At 41.8% G+C, this 25632-nt stretch overlaps 1 protein-coding gene across 1 annotated transcript in view; it reads right to left on the bottom strand.

Annotated features, from left to right (window-relative positions):
• Positions 1-25632, bottom strand: part of NFASC (neurofascin) — a 154843-nt gene that overhangs the window by 50549 nt on the left and 78662 nt on the right. Inside the window, 11 exon segments of the mRNA XM_044288412.1 lie at positions 6080-6150; positions 6309-6506; positions 7897-7945; positions 7947-7999; positions 11730-11774; positions 15201-15325; positions 17144-17291; positions 19981-20147; positions 20232-20343; positions 22426-22569; positions 24417-24548. Of these exon segments, the coding sequence (XP_044144347.1) occupies positions 6080-6150; positions 6309-6506; positions 7897-7945; positions 7947-7999; positions 11730-11774; positions 15201-15325; positions 17144-17291; positions 19981-20147; positions 20232-20343; positions 22426-22569; positions 24417-24548 (1244 nt within the window).

Below are 25632 nucleotides of genomic sequence, written 5' to 3'. Positions count from 1 at the left end.
CCACTAAACCCATATATTCCTGTAATTCCTCCGAGTAGTCACTATATTTTTTAAGGAACCAATGAAGTGATATCAAAGCTAAATTGTGTGGAATGCTGGTGTATAAAGCAGTGACATCTGCCGTCATCCAGGTATAGTCCGCCTTCTATTCAAAGGTCGAAAATGCCTGTAATACATACCTAGTGTCCTTAAAAAAACCTGGAATCTGTGAAATAAGGGGCTGAAGTAATGTCAATCCATTCAGATAGCCTTTCTGAGAATGAATCGATCCTGGCCACAATTGGTCGTAAGACTCGTTCTCTACCTAGCTTACGCCAGCAAACCCGACTAAAGATGGTAAAAATAGGAAACCCCAAACCAGGGGACACCACCCGCCACCAAAAGAACCCGACTGGTGAAGGAGAAATTGATAAATTCATCAGGAAAGCCGCAGCAGTATGCGCTGCCAAAGACTCCAAGATGGCGCCCGCACCACAAATCGGGGCTTCCATGAGCGAACATGAGGACTCGGAAGGTGAGAGTGATACGGAGGAGACAAGGGGATCACAGAGCCTCCCGATCTCAAGGAAATTCCTTAAAAAGGCTTTATCCAAAGCACTAGAGCCTGTGGCTCACAAATTAGCCTCCCTCTGCCAAGATGTGAGACATATTGGGGGCAGAGTGGAGACGCTGGAAAACACACAAGCCGCCATGCAAGACTGGCAAGCAGTGGCATCCCTCAGCCTGCAGAAATGCCAAGATCACCTAAACGCGGTCCATAAAGCTTTGGAGGACCAGGAGAATCGCGAAAGGAGAAACAACCTCAGAATCCGTGGAGTTCCACAATCCATATGTGCAGACCTATTAGGTCCAGAATACCCTCAGCCAAATCCATCAGACCCCCCCTAGGGACATAATATGTTGCTTCCTCAATTTCAAAGATAAAGAAGCTGTTCTTTCCAAGTCCCGCAACTCCTCTGCAGTTATGTACCAATGTGCAACTATCAACATCTATCAAGATCTAGCACCCATGACTCTAAAGAAGCACAAGGTCCTCATTCCTCTGAGGGACTGGCTCAGAAACAAAAAAATACCTTACCACTGGACCTTTTCATTCTGTCTCACCTTTGCCTTTAACGGTCACAGACACAATGTCCATTCCCATGCCGACCTAGCCTAGCTGTTCGACCACCGAAAGATACAGCCTATCAAGATCGAGAACTGGGACTTGATACAAGATCTAACTTTTCTCCCTGAGATCCCGAAAACAGTCCCGTTTGAGATGAGATGAACTCCTAAAGCTCAACGCCAGAAGAGGAAGAACTCACCTCTAACACCAAGAAGAATCAACTCGGATTACTTCTGACTCTTGCCCTCCGAATTCCTCTGGCTTTATGTGTTTGTTCATTTCCCCCAGCTCCAGAACACAGGAAATTCTGCAATGCCCTCAGTTCATTGTATGTTAAATTCCTGTCCCTGAGGAGTTGTGTACCATGTCCCATACCCCTAATGGAATCATGCAATGAACAGAGATCCTTCTCCACCAACTCCTGATAGCGGTCTAAGGCAAGAGATCTTGAATGTATAGGATAAAAGTCTCTATTTGAGACTTTGAATGAAGACATTCTAATAATATTACAGTCATCTTGCCTTACCCGTAAATCCTGTAAAAAGTTGATATGGATAAGTTCCTGGAAAGTCATACTACTTTGTGGTAGAGCAGAATCAGAGAAACAAGCATTCACACAAGGAACATCACATGTATCAACATTAACCCTATCAGCTGGATCAGGTACAGGAGTCACAGAAATGTCTTTTAAAGAGGACCTTTCACCGATTATGACACTGTGAAGTAAGAATACAGACATGGAGAGCGGCGCCCGGGGATCTCACTGCACTTACTATTATCCTTGGGCGCCGCTCCGTTCTCCTGCTATGCCCTCTGGTATCTCCGGCCACTAAGTTATAGTAGGCGGAGTCTGCCCTTGTTCTGCTGTAGCGCTGGCCAATCGCATTGCAGAGCTCACAGCCTGGGAGAAAATAAACTCCCAGGCTGTGAGCTCTGCGCTGCGATTGGCCAGCGCTAGAGCAGAACAAGGGCAGACTCCGCCTACCATAACTTAGTGACTGAAATCTCCGCCTACTATAACTTAGTGGCCGGAGATTCCGGAGGGCATAGCGGGAGAACGGAGCAGCGCCCAGGGATAATAGTAAGTGCAGTGAGATCCCCGGGCGCCGCTCTCTATGTCTGTATACTTAGTTCACAGTGTCATAATCGGTGAAAGGTCCTCTTTAAGTGTAAGACTTCAGGCAAATCTGTTGACATCGAGAATAGTTTGGTACAAATCTAAGTGGTGTGTTGGGGAAAAAGATAACCCCTTTTGAAAGCACACCAACCTGATCCTCCGTAATAATCGATGCCGACAGATTTATAACTTGGATATCAGTTATTCCTTCTTGCTGCGGGACGGGTGTCGACGGGCTCCAGCAAAAAATGGAGGGCAGGCAGGCGGCACAGACCTGCAGCTAATTAACGTGACCGGCAATAATACCGATCGTGGTAATTAAAGGCTTTAGATATCATGATCAATTGAGATCACAACATCTAAATGCGCAAAAACCCAGAAGCTTGCGCTTTCAGGCTTCCTACCGACACTCCCTGCAGCCAATGGGGGCATCAGTAGTAGGGCTGAACACTATCAGCCTCACTGACGAGGCTGGTAGTGTTCATGCTGCAATTATTATTTTGGCCACCAATATGGCAGGCAAGGATAAGAAATGAGCAATTTTCAGTACCGAAACCCATTTTAAAAATACCTGATAGTAAAAATTAAAAAAAGTAGACATATTAGTTATCGCCGCTTCCGTAACAACTAAATACCTCATGACCTAAGCCCTCAGGTGAACACCGTAAAAAGTTACCTTACATCACAAAAAGTGTAATAACAAGAGATAAAAAAGTCATAGGCACCCCAAAATCATACAAATTAAACATCTCATCTCATCCTTCAAAAAATGAGACCCTACCTGTGGCTCTCAGAATATGGAGACACAAAAACATTTTTTTTTTTAGACAAAATTTATAGGCTTATATAGAGCTTCAAAATCATCACAAAAAAATAAAAAAAACTTTAAAAATATATAAAAGTTTAAATCACCCCCCTTTTTGTAAAATTAAAAAAGAAATACTTAAATAACAATAAATATAAACATCATGGGTATCACCGACCGAAAACGTCCATACTATTAAAATATTTTTTAAAAATTCCAATATGGTGAATGGCGTAAAAATAGGATAGGACTGTTCTATTATGGGCCAGACGCTCCATAAAATGCAGAATGCACACGGCTTTTTTAGTGTTTTTTTTTTTTTTCGCAGGGTATCGAATGGTATCAAGTATCGCAATACTTTTTCATGGTAACGAAATCAATAAAAAATGTGGGTATCGTGACAACCCTACATTGAGACCATATGCATGTTCTCAGCTTGCTTGTGTATAAGGTAGCTGAGAGAATGTTATCCACTGAACAAGCTGTCTATTGTGTAATGCCAGCCTAAATTAAATGGATAGTAGCACATACTCAGTTGGCTCGCATGCATACGGCAGGTGGTGTAAAATTCAGGATATATTGATCTGTGATCTGTTGATTCAGTATTCATAGAATAGATCTACTCTGAAAACACAGGAACTAGACATTTACTCCTGCCTTAACCCTTAGGATACCTGAGGTGTTTTAGTTTTTGTGTTCTCATTTTTCATTTTACTTCCCTATCTTCACATAACGTTTTTATATTTCCGTTCACATAGCTGTATGAGGGCTTATTCTTTGCGGGACAAGTTGTACTTTTTAATGCCACCATTAATTATGGCATAAAATGTAGTGGGAAGCAGTAAAAACATTCCAAATGGAGTGGAACTGAAAAAAAAAACGCAATTCCACCATCATTTTACGGGTTTTATTCCCACGGCGTTTCGTTTGCGGCAAAATTGACGCATGCCCTTCATTCTCTGGGTTGGTACAACAATACCGTATAGGTTTTTATGTCTAATTAGTGTAAATATAAATTTAAACTTTGATTAAAAATTTTTTTTTTTACATTACCATATTCTGACCCCCATAACTTTTTTATACTTATGTCTACTAAGGCTACTTTCACACCAGCGTTTCAGTGTCCGCCTGCGAGATCCGTTTCAAGGCTCTCACAAGCGGCCCCAAACGGATCAGTTCAGCCCCAATGCATTCTGAAAGAATGCAGATCCGTTCAGAATGCATCAGTTTGGCTCCGTTCCGCCTCCATTCCGCTCTGGAGGCGGACATCAAAACGCTGCTTGCAGCGTCTTGGTGTCCTCCTGGCGGCACGGAGCCAAACGGATCAGTCCTAACTTACAATGTAGGTCAATGGGGACGGATCCGTTTGACGTTGACACAATATGGTGCAATTGCAAACGGATCTGTCCCCTATTGACTTTCAATGTAAAGTCAGGACGGATCCGTCTGACTAACAATTAGACTTAGACTTTTTTTTTACATAGAATGCAGACGGATCCGTTCTGAACGGATACTATCGTTTGCATTTATAGGTGCGGATCCGTCTGTGCAGGTGTGAAAGTAGCCTAAGATGTTTAGAGCCTCATTTTTTGCAGGACAATCTGTAGTTTTTATTGATACCATTTTGGAGTGTGCTTGACTTTTTGATCACATTTTATTACATTTTTTGGGGTAAGAGAAGCAATGAAAACATAGCAAATTGGCTATTTCGAGACTTTTTTCAAGGTGACCAAAAAAATGGTGAATCGCGTGTTTTTTTATTTTTTATGTTATGGTGTTCACCGCATAGGAGATACTTTTTTATATTTTAATAGTTCGGACTTTTCGGACATGGCGATATGTAATATGTTAATTTATTTATTGTTTATATATTTTATATGTAAAATTGGGAAAGGGGGTGATTTAAACTTAATATTTTGGTGTTTGTTATTTTTTACACTTTTTATTTAATAATTATTAGCCCCTTTAGAGGCTAGAACCTGGGATCTTTTAATCCCTTGTCCTATTCACCCTTATAGAGCTCTATTAGGGTGAATAGGATTTTACACTCTCCCTGCTGCTGCACTGCGCCACCAATGTTTATAATATCGGGGATTGGGGGGGCGCACTGCGCCACCAATTAAGCTAACTAAGCTTTTAATACAAATAAAAGCGGCGGGTGCCAGTGGCTGAATCACATACCCGACACCCAACCTCTGTGACACCCGAGGAGTTAATTGCAGCGCCCTGTCATAGAGATCGGGTGCTGGGTATGTGATTCTGCCGCCGGTACCCGCTGCCTCTTTTTGAATTAATTAGTTAGTTATCTTTATTGATGGTGCAGTGGCCACAGCCCCTCCTCCTCCCCTTTCTCCTCTCATTGGTGCCAGCGGCAGCAGCGCACAGTTATGAGGGAGAGACTCTCTCCTTCTCCACCTTAATGCTTAACAGAACACGGCGCATGCTGAGAGCAGCACTCGCCATGTACTCTGATACTAGGCTGCGCAGTAGTGTGCAGCCTAGTATTGGTAAATGGCAAATCCTGGTATCGAATCGATCCGGGTACAAAAGTATTAATTTAGTATCGATAATTCGATACCCGGTGCAACCCTATCTCAATGTGGAGGGTGGTGTAGGCTGACTTGCTGGAGAACAAAAGGATCGGGAATGTTGAAATCCAACATCCTGATCCTTCTCTCCTCCAACATAGGCCATTCTAATTACATTACCACATAATATCTTCAATCAGAATAACTGTCATTTAGATTTATATTATGCGTTAGGTAGGTCCTATTATTCCTCTGTTAGTTTGACTCTTAGGTAGCCCTGAAGTCTGATTCCCTTAAAGTGATATTAGTGTTTTTTAAATGGTTTGATGTGTTTTTAAAATGGTTTGATCTTCCATCGTCTCCTGACCCATCATATAAAATGACTTCCACGCTGTGACTTCTGAAGTCACTGTAGGAGCTATAAGCAGCATTGTTGCAAAGACAGATGGAACACAACCATGCATTCAACAGAGGGCTAATTAAAAACCCTCGGAACCCATATCTTTTACAGTATTACTTACTGTCCATGTGATCTCCATATTGTCTTTACGAGTTCCCGCTCCACGAACATCACTTGGATTAACTTCTGGGGCTAAAAAATGCAAACAAAATGTGAGCACGCTACAATACAACAGCATAATAAAGAGAGGCAGCTCATTGGTGGGAAAACAAAAGATCAATTTTAGGATAGGATTAAGACCAAAAACTTGACTAGATGTTATATTATAAAACCAAGAAGTCATCACTCACGTGACCCATTAGTTTGGTATCTCTCCGATGATGGGCTGGGCATACTGCTTCCCAGATCATTTATTGCCAAAACGCGAAACTGATAGTTGACATATGGAGAAAGACGAAGCAAAGCAGTGTTCACATTACCAGGAACTGAGGCAAGGTTGTGCCAGGTACCTGGTTGGTAACGGTTCTCCTCAAACTGTATAATAAAACCTGATGAGTGAGAAAAACAGTTGAGCATGTCTGACAGTTAATAATTTACTAAGAATGCACAGAGAAATACAGGCTCCTGCTCAATGGAATATTATGCATACGCAAACTTATGATATATATGAAGGAAACTGCAGGACAGACTGTAGTGCAGAGTGGAAGTCCTTAAAAGGTACCACATGTAGTAAAAATCACAGAAATAAAATAACTTTGCCACTCTCTATGGTGGCTAACATTTTTAAATATGACTTATGTTAACCCTAGAACTAAGCTGAAAAAATCCCTCAGTTCCTGCCACATTAAACGGACACACTGTCAGCTTTTAATGGCCATTTTTCAACAATTTTGCTGCCATTTTCTGGCTGTTTTTAATGGCCATTTTGCATTTATATTTAACTGCCATTAAAAACAAATGAATCCCAACCCCTGTTGCCCTCTGTATACATAATGTCCCCCATGATGTCCCCTGGACATCTAATCCCCCCCATTGTGCTACCAATATGATTAATACCCAATTAGTTACATAGTTAATATGGTTGAAACAAAAAAAGACATAAGTCCATCAAGTTCAACCAAAAGATAGGAGGTGGCGACGCAAATCCCAAAAGGAAGCGAGACTGAGATTTCTACACATTTTCATAAGCATTAATGTAATTTACCTTTAAGAATTCATCTAAACCCTTTTTAAAACTGTCCACTGTTCCTGCTGTGACCACGTCCTGGGGAAGTCTATTCCACAGATTCACAGTTCTTACAGTAAGGGTCCATTCACACGTCCGCATCTGTTCCGCAATTTTGCAGAATGGGTGCGGACCTATTAATTTTCAATGGGGCCGCAAAAGATGCGGACAACACACAGTCTCCTGTCCGCATCCACACTTCCGTTCCGGAACATGTCCTTTTCTTGTCTGCAGACACGGACAAGAAAGACATTTCTATTATGGTGACGGCCATGTGCGGTCCGCAAAATGCAGAACGCACATGGCCGGTGTCCGTTTTTTGCGGATCTGAAATTTGCGGACTGCAAAACACTTGCGGACGTGTGAATGGACCCTAAAGAAGTTTTGATGCTTCTGGAGACTGAACTTTTTATTCTCCAGTCTGAGCCATTGATTTCAATGGGGTCCATCTGGCCGTGAAAACAGATAAAAATAGGACATGTCCTATTTTTTGACGGTCACTATGCACTCTCATGTGAATGTGGCATTAGTACACAAATACACATTCTTCTGCTCTATAAATGCGCATAGAGTACATCATTTTAATAGGTGTCTCAAAAATCACTAAAGTACACAAATGATGCTTTGTAGGTCTAAAGTCTTGAAACGTGCTTCTAGGGTTGTACACACCATGTGTCCCAACCATCTATAAGAATATGCATTCTCAAGCTCACCTGTTATAGGGCTGTTGTTATCACTGCCTACTGTCCACGTGAGCTGGGCAGCTTCTTTCTGCAAGTTCGGTTAACTCCAAGTCCATGGGGGGATCTGGTTTATCTACAGAGGATACATACATTATGATAGACACAGCCTTCAGGTGGGATCCAGACTGTATAATCCCATAAGAAATAGCTTTAGGTTAGATCCAGGTGTAAGATCCTTAAAGAGCATCTGTCACCAGTTTTCACAATACAAACTGCATGCATTATTAAAGGGGTTTTGCAAGACCTTTTTACTGACTACCTGTCCTCTGGATAGGTCATCGATATTTGATCAGTAGAGGTCCAACACCTGGAACCCCGCCGATCTGCTCTTTGAGAAGGCATCGGCGCTCACAGAAGCACCACGGCCTTCTCTCAGCTCACTAAGCAAGCACTGTACACTGTATAGCGGCTGTGCTTGGTATCGCAACTCAGCTTCATTCACGTCAATGGGGCTGGGCTGCGCTTAGGCCACGTGACTGATGATCGTGGTGTCACATGACCTAGGCAAACCTGCAAGAATGCTGCGGTGCTACTGTGAGTGGCAGTGCCTTCTCAAACAGCTGATCGGCAGGGGTCCCAGTTGTCGGACCCCCACCGATCAGATACTGATAGCCTATCCAGAGGATAGGTCATCAGTTAAAAAAACCTCAGAATATCCCTTCAACCCCTCAATTGTCACACTAAAATTTGAAACAACTCTCCCGAAAATGTACATTTTGAATTTATGTCTAAAGTATATCTAGTTGGCGCACAACTCAGGGGGCACAAGTACGTTCTTTTTTAACTAATTAGTGACAAGACGAATTTTAGCCTTAATATTTTTCCCCTCTGTGTTCCAGTGGTCATAACTTTTATTTTTTCTTCAATTTAGCTGTATGAAACCTTGAGTTGTGTTTTTTTTTTTTTAGGAACCATTTTCTTATTTAATTTTTAGGGGAAAGGTAAAAAAAAGCCATTTTAACATGTTGGTTTTATTTTTATGATGTTCACGCAGTAGTGGAAATAACATGATGGGAGAGTTTTATCAAAAGTGGTGTAAAGGAAAACTAGTTGCTTATAGCAACCAATCAGATTTTTTAGAGTTCCTTTCGAAAATGAAAGGTGGTTGATTGGTTGCTATGGACAAGTAAGCCAGTTTTCATTTACACCACTTTTGATAAATCTCCCCCGATAACTTTATTGTGCGGGTTGAGAACGATTATGATGTTTCCAAATTTATATATTTTTTCTTTCCTCCTTGCAACCTGCCAGCTATCCCACTGTTCTCTCTCCTTCTCCAAGCTGAAGTGGGAGGACTGATTTCACTTTTCATATCTCAGGCTTGGTAACCTATCTTCCTTGAGCCATAACTTTTTTATATTTCCGTTCACATAGCTGTATAAGGGCTTATTTTTGGCGGGACAAGTTGTACTTCCTAATGCCACCATAAATTATAGCATACAATGTAGCGGGAAACGGTAAAAAAAAATCAAAATAGGGTGGAATTGGAAAAAAACACAATTCCTCCACTGTTTTACGGGTTTTGTTCCCACGACATTCCGTTTGCGGCAAAACTGACCTTTGCCCTTCATTCTCTGATTCAGTATGATTATAAAGATACCCCATATGTATAGGTTTTATATGTCTAAATAGTGTTAAAAAAATGTACTTTTTTTTTTTTACATCACAATATTCTGACCTCATAACTTGTTTATAGTTATATCTACTGTTTGAGGCTCATTTTTTACGGGACAATCTGTAGTTTTTATTGATACCATTTTGGAGTGTGTGTGACTTTTTGAACACATTTTATTACATTTTTTGGGGGAAGAAAAGCAATAAAAAATTGCAAATGGACTATTTTGACCCTTTTTTCTGTTACGCCATTCACATATTGGATTTTTTTTCAAATATTTTAATAGTATGGACGTTTTTCGATCGCAGTGATACCCATCATGTTTATATTTTTTGTTATTTAGGCATACATTTTTTTATTATACGGAAAGGGGGGTGATTTAAAGAGTAACTAAACTTTTATACTAACTTTTAATATGTTGTCCCCCTCCTCCATGGAAGTCACCTCCAGCATGGTCCTGAGGCACCTTCCACTTTTAATATGTTGTCCCTAACCCCCTAAAAAATATTTTTTGAATATACTTTATTTATACATTTTCTATTCTTACTATAAATTTTCATCCCTGGAGCGCTAAAACTCAGTTCTCCCTACACAACTTTTTTTTATTTTTTTATTTATGTATGTTTTAACTGTTTTTTTTGTAATGATTTTGAAGCCTATTACGAACCTACAAAATCTATTTTAATTTTGAATAATCATGTATTGAATTGAACAATTGCAGTTTGAATGTTCTCAGCCTCTTCAGCCAGGCTGAGCCCATTTAAACCAATTACCGGCATCCCTATTGTCTGCTGGGGATGTCGGTAGGATGCCCGGAAGCCTCTGGGTTTTTAAGAATTTAGATGCCACTTGATCACGGCATCTAAAGCCTTTAATTGCCGCGATCAGCATTATTGCCGGTCGCAGTAATTAGCCGCAGGTCTCTGCTGTTTGAAACCGGCCATGAAGCCTGCAGCACGTGCGAGCAGACGCCTTGTTTGCCTATAGCTTCAGCGCCGTACATGTACGGCACTTGTAGCGGAAAGGTTAAAGACCAGAATGGCAATATTATTTACTGTACATCGGGTCAGAATTGAAAGCAGCTGAAACGTGCTTTCACTTTCAAATGTTATTACTCCCAACCGAATACTAACACATCTTCTAATGTAGAGGAGATCATGCTGCCATTCTCCTAGACTGTCAGCTTTCAAACAAGATCAGTCCCATATCTCTAAGTGTTACCAGGCGCGTGATATGAGAGGTTATAGCAGGTATCCCCTGTTCCCCTGCTGCCTGAGCTCTACCTGGGCTGAACTGTTAGAGGGAGATTTATCAAAACTGGTGTAAAGGAAAACTGGCTTAGTTGCCCATGGCAGATTCCAACCTTCAGTTTCTATAGGATCTGTGAAAAATGAAAGGTAGAATCAGATTTTTTTGATAAATCTCCCCCTTAGTGTCTTTTCTCAAAGTTCGAGCAGAGCTTGTGCAAAACTGTTGAGGTTAAGCATATGTCTAAGGCCTAGTTCACACAAACGTTTATTTTGCGAGTGTATGGGCCGTTTTTTTGTGTTCCGTATACGGTTCGTGTACGGAACCATTCATTTCAATGGTTCCGCAAAAAAAACTGAATGTGTTCCGTATGCATTCCGTTTCCGCATTTCCGTTTTTCCTTTCCGTTGAAAGATAGAACATGTCCTATATTTGGCCACAAATCATGTTCCGTGGCTCCATTAAAGTCAATGGGTCCGCAAAAAAACGGAACACATACGGAAATGCATCCGTATGTCTTCCGTATCTGTTCCGTTTTTGCTGAACCATCTATTGAAAATGTTATGCCCAGCCCAATTTATGTAATTACTGTATACTGTATATGCCATACAGAAAAACGGAACAGAAACGGAAACACAACGGAACTCAAAAACGGAACAACGGATCTGTGTCAACTAGGCCTAATCCTTTTTAAATGTTTTCCCACCTGCTATTAAAATGAAGAAGTATGCAGAATGTATTGTGAAGTCTGGCGGTAGATCTTCTTTAACTAAAATGCACTGGATGTTAAGTATATATTATAAAGTAATAAAAAGAAAATAAGACAAAGAAAGCACTGCTTATCTCTGAGAAGTATATCCTGATATAGCAACAACCTTTATTATTTCTGACAACATTCGGAGTGGCCTGCAGGGTGAGGAGATTAGTAGGGAGAGGTTACCTCTTTGTAGTGTTGTCAGTCGGCTAGTAGGTGAGGTGGAGGTTTCTGCAAACGAACAAGGAAATGTTACTGATAAGAATGTTAATGTTATATTAGGGACCAAAAACCAAACGCCAGCAACTGCACAGTGGCCTCGGATATTGTAACATAGAAACATATGTTTAAAGGGGTTGTCCAAGTTATTTTTATTGATGAAATCCTCAGGATAGGTCATCAATATCAGATCAGTGGGGGTCCGACACCCGCCCCCCCATCAGCTGTTGAAGAGAAGGCCAGCGCTGCCTCCTCTTCATTGTTTACCTGCTCGCCTTCGCATCCGCAGAGGTAAGCAGGTGTAATTACACCCTAGCCGTCCAATTCATTTCAATGGGACGACTCGTTCCTATACACTTCTATAGGAGCGATTCATCCTATTGAAATGAATGGGACGGCTTGGGTGTAATTACACCTGCTCACCTCTGCGGATGCGAAGGCGAGCAGGTAAACAATGAAGAGGAGGCAGCGCTTGCATGGCGCGCGCCTTCTCTTCAAACAGCTGATTAGTGGGGGTGCCGGGTGTCGGACCCCTCCGATCTCATATTGATGACCTCTCTTGAGGATTGGTCATTAATATGAACAGCTCGGAGAACCCCTTTAAGGAGAAATTAAGCTCCTGCTAACTGGTAATCTTTCTCTTTAAATAAATAAACAAACCTAAACACATTCAAGGAGATTTATCAACCTTTATGTAAAGGAGAACTGGCTTAGTTACCCATAGCAACCAGATTCCACCTTTCCTTTCCAAAGGAGCTCTAAAAATGAAAGGTGGAATCTGATTCGTTGCTGTGGGCAACTAAACCAGCTTTCCTATACACCAGTTTTGATAAATGTACTCCATTGATTGACTTAACGCCCTCATACTCACTATTGTATTGCTGACTGAGCCTGCTACATTTAGGAGGTTCAGCCAACTTTCTAATGTGTATGTGGAGCTCCTAACTCTCCCCTTGGGGTAAAGAAGCAGTGGCCAAAGTTAATTTTTTCACCGATCTTTTTGTTCTCCCTGGAGAGTTACTGGAGGTACTCTACGGTATGGAGACGCGCTTTCTACACTCATGCAACAAAATCGTGCAGGTGCCACACAAAAACGTGCACTAGGTCGCATTCTATCGCAGGCCCTCTCCATAAGAGAAAGGCCCTCCCATAAACCAGTCCCAGTCCCTCTGGACAAGAAGGCTTCTGTAAGAGACCAGGACTAGCAGCTATACCTCAGCCAAAGCTGGAGAAGGGCCAATTGATACTCTTTCTTCCACCTGGCTGAGACCCCAGGTGTTGGCCAAGAGCCAAAATCGAGGTCTGGCCTCTCACCCCCTTGGACCTCAGGGGGTAGCCCGTTAGGGTGCTGCACCCCTGAAAACTACTAGTGACAAACAAACATGTAAAGGGAACACACAGTGAACATAAAAAGAAATAAGTGAATGTGAGCCAGCTACGGCCTGTAAATTTAGTCAGAATCATAAAAATTCCTCATATTATGCCAGGCTCGAAGCCGACCAAAGAGAGGTTAGTGCGATCAAAATATTAGAAAGGCAAGTGCGTGCAAATGTGCCACCACCAGTTAGTTCAGGCACCCCAGGGTCATCATTCCTAAGACATTTCTGCACCTTGGGCTTTCAAACACCTCAGCCCATGGCTTCGATCCGGAGGCCCTTGGTCACTTACCATGTGGCTATAATGGTCAAAGGCGAACACCCTAGGCTTCTCTGCTCAATATCCCAATGTTCCGGTTCACCAGGACTGATAAGAACAGATACTACACTTGATCTTAGCCAAAAGGCCGACTTATTGGCGATGCTTCATGGGAAAACAATATGCAAAGATGCTGAGTGCAATGCCTTGGATTCAGTTTAGGTAGGGCACTGGCTCTCTTTAAAGAGACCAGACCTGTCAGTATCCTATCTAAGATTCATCCAAGGCATCGCATTCACCCAGCCAGCGTCATACTCCATACTAATGCGGGGCAAGCACACTGAAACAGCTGTCTATGGATGGATATTTGGTTAGGCTATTTTCTCTTGTCATGTCCCAAGGCATGTTGAAAAGTCTGATTTTGACTCATTGGGAGCCACTTCCACAAAATGGTGCTAGCAAGATGGTTCTCTTTCCTTGGGAGATACCTTGTTGCATAATGTTCTCCCAGGAGACAAAGCTCTCTCCCCATCAACAGTACATACACACTTGACCAGACAACCATGTATATGTAATGCTCGTTCATTGGGTAATAGATCATTTGTGCATAAACAAAAATCATTGTTTGCCGTTGGCAGATCATGCTGACAATCGCCTGTTGTATTGTCCCAGCTAATTAAGAGACCATGTACAGCACTTTCCAATCTTTATGAAGAAGAACGACTTTCTATGTGGGCATTCTAGTGAGTAAAGCTAAACTTTTATGTAGTGATATACTGTATTTGTGCAGTGATATATGTGAGCATCTTGCATATAAAAGTGACAATATATAAAAGTTGCATATAAGCACGTTAGGTAAACATGGTAAGTGTTCAAAAAAGTTCTCAGATCGTCGAATAAAGAAGAAGAATAAACTTTTCAATCCAATTATGTTCTTTCAATTGTTCTTTATTTTACGACCACAACTCTCCCTCTGCTGATTTACTATTTGCTAAAGGGAATGCATTGTCAATTATAAACTTGGTGGCTTGGAATGCAGGATTTTAGGATTTAAAAAAAATAATAAATAGCGACATAGAAAATAAAAAAAAATCACAAAAAACTTTTACTGCCACAAACCAATAGATAGCATAAACTTAGGCATTGTAAAATGTGCCAGATTTATCATACAACCTCAGTCACTGTGATAAATCTAGCACATTTTTGGTCTGCTTGGCCCCAATTTACCCTGTCTAACGAATAGTAAATCTAGGTCTATGTGTTTAACATAAAAACTGGATTTAATTCAGTAGGTGATTTTCTGGTGCCAAATTCCTTATTACTAAGTTGTGTAATGACTGCTAATTGCCAATCTTTGCGGTGATGATCCACAGTAACATCACCATGCCAAGCAGCCACTGCCTGATGTGCGCATGTAAACACAGACTATGCCACAGGGGTCCATACAAGAATATGCTGGTGTGGAAACAAAGAAAAATTGTAAAGGTAAATAATGTGAAAAATTTATTGGGATAAAGGAAAACTGGCTTTTGTTACCTATTGCAACCAATCATATTCCACCTTTCATTTTTCAGAGATCCATTGGAAAAATGAAAGGTGGAATCTGATTGGTTGCTATAGACAAGTAAGCCAGTTTTCCTTTACACCAGTTTGATAAATCTCCCTCATTGTTTCTCTAATTTAGTTAATTTTATAGCTCTTATAAACATGCCTTTACTCAAGACGCCAGTATCTTCTGTTTGGTATCAATCCTATTAATGTACGAATGCAATAACCAAAACCAGTTGTAAGAAATGTAAGTACCTTGAATGGTGAGATAGGCTTTAGCAAAGTCCTGATCCAACTCAGTTTTGGCCACACAGGTGTATGCGCCTTGGTCCCTCTCTGCTACCCCAAAAATAACGAGAGCATCATCCTCTTTCTTCATTCTAGAATTAAAAAGAGCCATAAACAGAGCTGTGTGTGAGGGTGGTATACAAGACGCACAGCAGTGCTGTTCACTTACAGGGGTCAGTCAGAGTGTAGACATCAATAAAGCTGGCCATACACATTAGACAGATGTTGGTTGATGGTTGAACAGCAGTTGAACAAACAAACATACTGTACATCTGGTGAATGTTCCTTTCACTGACACGGCCATGCACACGTTCAATTTAACTGGGCGATGGACAAAAGATCTTTCGGGGAACATTCTTTCAAAGAATAATCTTTCATCCAACTTATGGATGAAAATATTAAACGAGGCCGACTTCTTTTCAGACGATAATGACCTATCATTGGTCAGCTAAAATAATCGTTTGTTGTTAGATTTCAGCCGACGAACGTCAGTTTCAGTTGAAATTGTCTGTTTTGATCAACTTTAGACTTCAAAACTAAATACTCATTTACATAAGTGCTGGGAAAAGGCGACATCAACCGGAGTAAACACAATGGGAATAGTTTGTATCCATCCACAAAATGATATTTACAAAATAAAGTGCGAGTGCTACATATAACAAAATAGTGTATGACCAGGGCAAGAATCAATTACCCATAATGTCTCGCCTCCGGGATGGCACCAGCAACACATTATGGGTAATTGATTCTTGTCCTGGTCATACACTATTTTGTTATATGTAGCACTCGCACTTTATTTTGTAAATATCATTTTCTGGATGGATATGAACTATTCCCATTGTGTTTCCTTCTGTTGATGTTGCTTTTTCCCTGCACGTATACCTGTTTTAAATCATGTAATTATTTATTTGTATTGAATTAATAAACAATGATACTGTTTTCAAGCTGTCTGGCAATTTCAATGTAGGTTTTACATTTATGTGACTGCCATAGGCTTGTATGCATTTGTGCAAATGGGTGATAAAGTAATATGAAATTTATACATTAAGCTGAGCCTCTTAACTTTTTTTTTTGTTTTGTATATGAACCTGTGTAAATGGGCCCTAACTCAAACTGGCTTTCAGTAGTTAAAAGAATGGACACTGTGAGATAAGATGGTTACTAGAAGCAGACATAGCTGGTGTTAGATTTTCATAAAGTTCTTGGTAGTATATGGCTTAAGTAAAGCAGACAATTGTATAAATGATAATTGTCTAAAAAAATAAAATATTTATTACATTTACTCTCTGTTCTATTTACACACTCCTCTAACATGGCTGCAAGATTAGAGACGTGGCAATCTGTTGTAGTCTGTGCAAGTTTCTTTATAACTGGAGAACCTTCCTAAGACCACATTCACATTTGTGTATTTTGGTCAGTTTTGTGCATCAGCCAATACTCAACCAAAATACTGACCAGGATACTGAAGCATGGAAGTGGCCCTAAGAGGACCCTTGACCATTCGTAACAAGTCTGTTTTAGTGAATAATTGTATTCCACTTAACATAATAATTCTGGAGCATTTTTCCTTATAAACATGGCTTGCATCATTCCTGTTACGATTGATAACTGGGATTTATCAGCTGGGAGTGTTTCCCTACACAAACTGACATAGCCCAGCCAGTGGTAACAGTGATTATCAGACTGTGTACGGTCCAATAACCCCTTAACAGGGAACCCGACACCACGATCTTTGACCGTTATCTGCAGTAATACATGAGTAGTGTTGCATACAAGGAGTCCAGATCCCTTTTTTTTTCTCCTACTGCCTCTTATGTGCAGTACTACTAATACATTACTCCAGATAATAGTCCAAGATCATGGTGACAGATTCCCTTTAAGGCAATTCAGTGTTTTATAATCCTACTCACCTGCTGCTGATGTACAGCTGTGTATCATCCTTCATCCATATTACTGTTAATCTCAGGGATAAATCACTCCTTACTCTACAGTCCAAGCGCACTGTGGTGCCTCGTCTAGCTATCTGATCTTCTGGCCCCTTAATTATACGGGTAGCCTCTGCAGATGGAAACGTGGAAACATGAGAACTTTTGAAATTACTTTTAACTTCATTAACATATTTTTGGTCTGCATCTGATTCACATTTTTTGCGGGTCGGATGCAGACCCATTCATTTCAATGGGGCTGCAAAAGATGCGGAAAGCACACCGGTATGTCCCTTCCGTGCCCCCTCCCAAAAAATGCGGAACAAACACGGCTGCTATTCGCGTTTTGGTGGTCACACAGCTTCTCAAGAACAAATATACGAAGAAATAGATTTAAAAAACTTGACAGGAGACAGCAAACTGTATCTACTGATGAATTTAATTTGAGAGGGAAAAGTGTTAAGCTGAATATTTTTGTGGATTTGGTCATACTTTTTATCATTCTTATAGTATTATGATACGTGTATTTATAACAGTCTAAGGCTACTTTCACACTTGCGTTCGGTGCGGATCCGTCTGGTATCTGAACAGACGGATCCGCACCTATAATGCAAACGCTTGCATCCGTTCAGAATGGATCCGTCTGCATTAGACAGCTTTTTCAGATCTGAGTTTTCACATCGTGAAAACTCAGATCCGACAGTATATTCTAACACAGAGGCGTTCCCATGGTGATGGGGACTCTTCAAGTTAGAATATACTAAGAACTGTGTACATAACTGCCCCCTGCTGCCTGGCAGCACCCGATCTCTTACAGGGGGCTGTGATCCGCACAATTAACCCTCAGGTGCCGCACCTGAGGGGTTAATTGTGCGTATCATAACCCCCTGTAAGAGATCAGGTGCTGCCAGGCAGCAGGGGGCAGACCCCCTTCCCTCCCCAGTTTTAAATTCATTGGTGGCCAGTGCGGCCCCCCTCCCTCCCTCCCCAGTATTAAATTCATTGGTGGCCAGTGCGCCCCGCCCTCCCTCCTCAGTATTAAATTCATTGGTGGCCAGTGCGGCCCCCCCTCTCGCCCCCCATCATTGGTGGCAGCGGAGAGTTCTGATCGGAGTCCCAGTTTAATCGCTGGGGCTCCGATCGGTTACCATGGCAGCCAGAATGCTACTGCAGTTCTTGCTGCCATGGTTACTTAGCAATTTTAGAAGCATTATACTTACCTGCGCTGTCTGTGGCCGGCCGGTCGCTCCTCTTACTGGTAAGTGAAAGGTCTGTGCGGCGCATTGCTTATAGCACAGACCTGTCACGGAGCGGAACGGAGGCAAAACGGTGCCATACTGATGCATTCTGAGCGGATCCACAGCCACTCAGAATGCATTGGGGCTGTACGGATCCGTTCGGGGCCGCTTGTGAGAGCCTTCAAACGGAACTCACAAGCGGAACCCCGAACGCAAGTGTGAAAGTAGCCTAAAGTGATTTTAGATGTTTCCGTGTCCTGATGTACTCATATGTATGTGTACACATCAGCTCCAAGAAAGCCATCATGGAGGACAGACCATCATGAAATAAAAAATTTTAAGGTCCAAAAAAATCACCCTACGTTTACATAGATATACATCAAGGGTTAAAAAAAATTTAAGGGGGTTATCCAAAGCTGTAACCCCCTCCCCGCCACAATGCCCAGGCCCCTCATACAGATAATACTTACCTGGCCTCCATGGCCGTTGTTGCATCTCTCAGTTGTGTAGATCACAACATCCGGCAATGTGGGGTGCAGCCAATAGCGGGCTGTGACGGTGACTCGCTCCATTTGCGTCACACGTGACACAAGGGGGCAGGTCACTGTGCAGCCTGCTATTGGTTGCACCCCCTAAGTTTACAGCTTTGGATAACCCCTTTAACACAGGACTAGGTAGACAAAGAGGGCCACCAGGTGGAAGAAAAGCCGCAGACATAATAGAAGCCAGCAGAATATTTTTTTTATCAAACTGAGTTATAAAAACCCAGTAAAAATCCTAAGGACATATATAGAAACACATATTAAACAGCCAGCAGCCGTAATCATGAAGCATAGCCACAGTGGACAAACAGATCAAGTTCAAACCACATGATAAATATAAGAACAGCAATGAGCCTTATATGCTGACCACCAGGGGATCCACTGTGCCCGATGTACATCGCTTGGAAGCTTCCTCTGGAGAATTTGAACGTCATTCGTTTTGTCTATGGTGGCTGCTGGCTGTTTAATATATGTTTCTATATTCACCCTGGGAAACATGATCCGTGTGTCGGTTGCATCTCCCGGGCCAACTTTGGCATCCCTGACCAGAACTGACTGTATCATAGTGATTTGTGATACAGTCAGTTTGTATCTTATCACGAGGCTACTGCAGGGTACTCACACGATGATGCCCTGTATTCTACTGGTTCTGCATACCTCAGTTTGATTCCATTAAGGCTGCTGGCAGTTTGCCGTTACACTTTTTTCCACCAGATGCCCCCCTTGCTGTGGACTCTTAGGCCCGAATTTATTAAGGCCCAGCATGTGCTACACAGATCTTGATATCCCATGCACCACCGGAGGCTGCATTTACTTTATGAGAAGGCGCAGGTCAAATGGCATTAAAAAAAATAATAATCACAAAACCAGGCTCTACAAATTTTTTATGCCAAAAACAAAGCATAGGGGAATGATAAACCTCCCTCTCTAGGGTTTATCTATGTATACTGGTAAGAATACAGTATAAAAAAAGACAGGGTACACAAGTACAGAAACGATTTTGAGTTCAATAGCATTTCATTTTATTTTTGCATTTATCTACCTTTGACCTCCAGCCGCACAGTATTTTCAGCATTTCCAAGGATGTTGGTGGCAACGCAGGTGTATTTGCCCTGATCTTCTTTCCTTACAACACTAATCTCTAGGGTACCATTTTCATGTACCCGGTAATTTCCTCCATCCAGGTTACTGCCCTGTCCATTCTTAAACCTACACACATAAGGGCACAGAAATGTAATGTTAATTCACCCTGTAACCGCAATGCTATACAAATCTAACAGAAGCCGTTCTTACCACCGAAGTGTGGGAATAGGAGAGCCAAAGAACGGACAGTCTAGTTGAGTCCTGTTGTACTCAATTACTCTTATAAGTTGATTCCGAGGGCCCAGAACTCGTGAGGGAACATCTTAAGTGGGAATATAGAAGGCAAACATCAGAATCATCAATGCAGAAACAAAGCTTGGGTCAGGCAGCACTTTCTCAATTTCTTGTCGCACTTCTCGGGTGCCAAAACCTAAGTGGTGTACCTCCGATACACCATAGACTATTCACATACGAGGAGAGAATGGGTCAGCACACCAAATTATAGTGTTCCCAACCAAAAGTTTACTGTAATACTGCCTGACAAAGGGTTTATAAAAGAAATGTTACTATATCACATGGCTGTTACACAGTGGTGCTGATGGTAACATGGATTCATACAATGGTGATATTAATTTAATACATGAAACACAGCTCATAATAATACACTGACATTTACGGTAAACCAGAAGGTAGACAAGTGAAGAATAAATATGTTAAAGGGGTTCATCTTGCTGAACGCTGCTTGCGTCCGCCTGGCCGTGCGGAGGCGAGCGGATCCGTTCAGACTTACAATGTAAGTCAATGGGAACGGATCCGCTTGAAGAGGTCACCATATGGCTCAATCTTCAAGCGGATCCGTCCCCCATTGACTTTACATTGAAAGTCTGAACGGATCCGCTCAGGCATCTTGCGCACTTAGAAATTTTTCTAAGTTATTAATGCAGACGGATCCGTACTGAACGGAGCCTCCGTCTGCATTAATATGATCGGATCCGTTCAGAACGGATCCGATCAAGCGCTAGTGTGAAAGTAGCCTTAGGTAACATTCACTGGCCCCAACACAGTCCAGGCTTCATGAGCTGTGAGATGCAATACAGTAATATATATATATATATATATATATATATATATAAAGAAAGACGTATGTATGTATGTATGTATATATGTATGTGTGTATTGATGTATAAATGTGTGTATGTATGTATGTTCCGCGATCACTCAAAAACGCAACCATCGATTTCAACGAAACTTGGTATACACATTCCTTGCTACCTGGAAAGAAATCTTGTGGGGGTCTCAGCTCTCTAGGACGTACTGTTTCTGAGATATTCCACAAAAATTACCTGCATTAGCCAATACAAGCCTGCAAATATTTCTATTCATATCCGAACTGCCATACACACGGTCACATGTCTCTTATCAGCCAATAGAAGCTCGCAGGCCCTTAGCCTCTACATACACACAGTTTTACTCCAGGTTTCCATAACAACCCAGCCATTTTTCTTCACTGCTGTAGGTCAGCTTTAGGTTAGGACCAGTGATGGCTAGTTCACATTGTTCGCCCGCGAACACATGCAGGCTGCCATCTTTTCTCACAAGTTCGGCAATGCACAGGTAAGTCCTTACTTGTTCCTGTGCGCAAGCCGGTCTGAAATCAAATGCGGTCACCAGGAGCAGGCAGTTCCACCGGGGGCCTTCATCGGGCTGTTCTCGGAACTGCCTGCTCCCGGTGACCGCATTTGATTTTAGACCGGCTCGCGCACAGGCACAGGTAAGGACTTATCTGCGCCTCGCCGGACTTGTGAGAAAAGATGGCAGCCCCCATGTGTTCGCGGGCGAACAATGCGAACTGGCCATCACTGGTTAGGGCTACACAATGACACTAAGTCGCACGACACATAGAGCACAGCTACACTGCTACATGTGTCCAATGTAGAGCGACAATTTTTATGATGATAGTCTATGGTGTTGCACTGCGACATGTGACATGCTGCAACTGCGACGCGACTGTCCAAATTGATTTTTTTGCAACTTTCGTGTCAAAGTCGCAGCATGTCAAATGTCGCAGTGCGACACTATACGCCCCTTGAAAAAGCGGAGCGAAACGTGTGTCGGGGTGCGCTCTTTGCCGGTCCAGGGTCCGATCCTTTTTGTGGTCCTACTAACTTTAGGTAATATGTTTTAGTTATTTCTACTTTACTCATTACTATTACTGTTGTCTAACATTATTTTTTCTTTATGTTTTTTTTGTAATGTCAATTACTCAATAAAATTTGTGATTATTTTATATGTGTCCCTTCAGTTCATTTGGTGTAGAGTGTAGAGACACCATAGCCCGTTTAAGACAGATTTGTCAACCACAAGCCATAACACAAATGAAAATATTGTATCCAAGTCATTTTACCCAGGATGTTGATAAAGGAATTAGCCAACAGATAGCCATGGGCATTGGATGCGTTGCACTGAAACACTGCGCTGTTTCCGCTCTGCACTTCACGGAAGATGATGGTGTCACCAGCAACTTCAAAATTAGGGTTTGGATCTGTTACTACAGGATAGATGAAGGAAATTAAATGAACAATGTGTTGCCAAATTACAAATAAAAATAATATATATATTAAGCCTACTAATACAATGTAATATGTGGATGGCCGGATCAGGTATTAGGAACTTATTCCACAGCTCAACATTGAAGAATACAACATTTTTGAAACTGTTCACGGGTGTTTGTGAAAAAAAATTACTTTGAGTGATTACATTTTGCTATTTGCTTTAAAGGTATTCTGTCACCTCTTTTTACCCTATAGAGATGCGGACATGCACAGCTAGATCGCCGCTAGCATGTCCGCAAAATACCTGTCCTATATCTCTGAGTGGTTTTATTTCTATTTAAAAAAAATGATTTTATATATATATATATATATATATATATATACAAATGTAAATCAGCCCAGGGGCTATACTAACTGTTCTGGAGCCCAGCCAGCGCCAGGCTGATTTACATATATATAAAATCTTTTTTTTTACAGAAATAAAATCACTTAGAGATATGGGACAGGTATATTGCGGACATGCTAGCGGCGATCTAGCTGTGCATGTCTGCATCTCTATAGGGTAAAAAGAGGTGACAGAATCCCTTTAAGTACCCTGGACAGCGCAAAAAAAGTCTCCTTCCCATTACAGTTTCATCACTGGACCACAAGAGGGCACTAACAGTACAAATGACATTAGTACAGCTTTTGTTATGTGACTCCTAGCCTGACTGAAACAGTGGGATGAGAAGGTCAGCAGTCCTATTGGGTCAGTTATAATGCACTTCAGGATGAGGTTCAAGGAGGGATCAAACCCTATACAATGAGTTACTACTGATCAATATTACTGTGGTATTAGTATGCTATGCTTCACTAATAGGACATAGGAACTATCTCACCAGCTATAAACCCCCTCGATGGCAATTTTTTAATTCCATTTTAATCACTTTGGGCTAAAAATCTGTAATCTTAGTTTTATACTCATGTGACAGCTATATGTATAGCCATTATCTCTGAACTTATGATGGTGCATAAACACTCATTTAAGCAATATTCTATATTATTATTATTATTATTATTATTGAAGCGCCATTCAGTCCATAGCGCTGTACATATAAGAAGAGGTATACTTACATAATACAAACAATTGCACTAATCATAAACAAGACGGGTTACAAACTGGTACAGAAGGAGAGAGGGCCCTGCCCGTGGGGGCTTACAATCTACATATATATATATATATATATATATATATCAATAGAATAGGAATTTAGCTATAAGAGTGTTTATGAGCTGTCAGGAAATCAGAGATAAGGCTTCACAGTGTAAAACTGTCGGGCAGATTATCTGGGATGATCTTTTGTACAAACACTCGTTCCTGATATTCTGTCCATGTAAAGGTGCCACTGATACCCCAATGATCAAGTGAAAAGCTCCTTCATCAGGTGAACAATCATTCATATGGACACCTAAATGACTGCTTGTGGGCAGAAGATTGTGCAGTCTTAACAGCACACTGCTACCCAGAAATAATGAATCTGTATGGGAATGAGCGATGGCAGTAGAGTAGCCATCGTTCATCCCCATACATTTGAGGGATCGCTGCATGTAAATGCAGCTTTCGCCTCTACTGATGAGCAGTTGTTGGGAAGGAACGATTCCTTCCCGACAATAGCCTGCTCCATTTGCCTGTGTAAGCTGGCCTTAAGATACTGTGCAGATAGGATGAAGTTTAACCCTGCATTACATATCATGTAGCACTGGCATCAGTATTGTGGACATGGCCAGCCTACCTGTATCTGTCACATAATAAACTGACCAAATTGTAAAGGTCACCAACACATACCACTCCCACCCCTCCTACCTGATAACGGCTCTCCATTCATCATCCATTGAACAGTAGGTTTAGGATTGCCATTGGCACGACACACCAATTGACCATTTTCTCCAGGAGCTAAGATCAGGTCCTTAGGTTTATCCAACCAAAAAGGTGCCGCTGCCAGTAAAAACAGATGTGAGAAACTGCAGACTATGCAAATACATTATGTCTGTACCAGTCTAAGGACATTCTATTTCTGTGCTCACTTCTAAATGTCTATTATGCCTGTATTTTCTGCATGTACTATAGTGTGCCTAAACTCGCTGCACAGCTGTGAATTTTAGGTCTCATGCACATGACCGTGCCGTTTTTTGCGGTCCGCAAACCGCGGATCCGCAAAAAAAGGAAGCTGCAAAGCACGGACAAGAATAGGACATGTTATATTTTTTTTGCAGGGCCGCAGAACGGAGCAATGGATGCGGACAGAACACGGAGTGCTGTCTGCATCTTTTGCGGGCCCATTGAAGTGCGGCTCGGATGCGGACCCAAACAACGGTCGTGTGCATGAGGCCTTACATGTCTGTTCTCACTGAATGCAGTTCTTTAAGGGGCACATTTATTAAGACTGGTGTTTTAGACGCCGGTCTAAAAGAGGTTGTTATTGTGTTATTTTTTTGTTCTTGCACTTATGTATCTGTAGTTGCTCCTTTCTCAGATATCACTGAGGGTCACATGACCTGTGATGTCAGCTTCTCTCCGTGATCTGATAATGATTGGTGCACAAGCCTGAGAGAGCAGATATAAGTCTGTACACTGGCCACGCCCCCTGCACTGTCCTCTGCTGCTGTCTGCTCTCTCCCTGGATTCTTAACCCCTTCAGCTGCACAGACTTAGGGTTTAAAGCTTTACTGAGTAGCTGCAGGCAGTGAGGAGACAAATGCTGGGCACAGGAGCTGACAGAGGAGTTCTGCAGAGCATTGCACAACAGGTAGGGGGAAGATCCTGTGTGTATCAGTAGTGTCATTGTACAGCTGGGACCTGTAGTCCTACACATACAACATGCTGCTGAGTCTCCCAGCAGGCAGACATGTCACTCAGGACAGACTTATTCAATTCCCTTTGCAGTGCAGGGGGAGGGGCAGAGATTGTTGTTATTGCAGGTAAACAAAGGGCCAGAAGAGAACCAGGGAACTTGCTTAGCTCAGTTATATATTGCTGCCCATCAGATTTACAGTGCTACATATTTTTTTTTCATAACTCG

Source organism: Bufo gargarizans, chromosome 3 (genome assembly GCF_014858855.1).
Source record: "Bufo gargarizans isolate SCDJY-AF-19 chromosome 3, ASM1485885v1, whole genome shotgun sequence".
Lineage (NCBI taxonomy): Eukaryota > Metazoa > Chordata > Amphibia > Anura > Bufonidae > Bufo > Bufo gargarizans.
The sequence above is the reverse complement of the archived record's forward strand: the minus strand, read 5'-3'. Positions and strand labels throughout refer to the sequence as shown.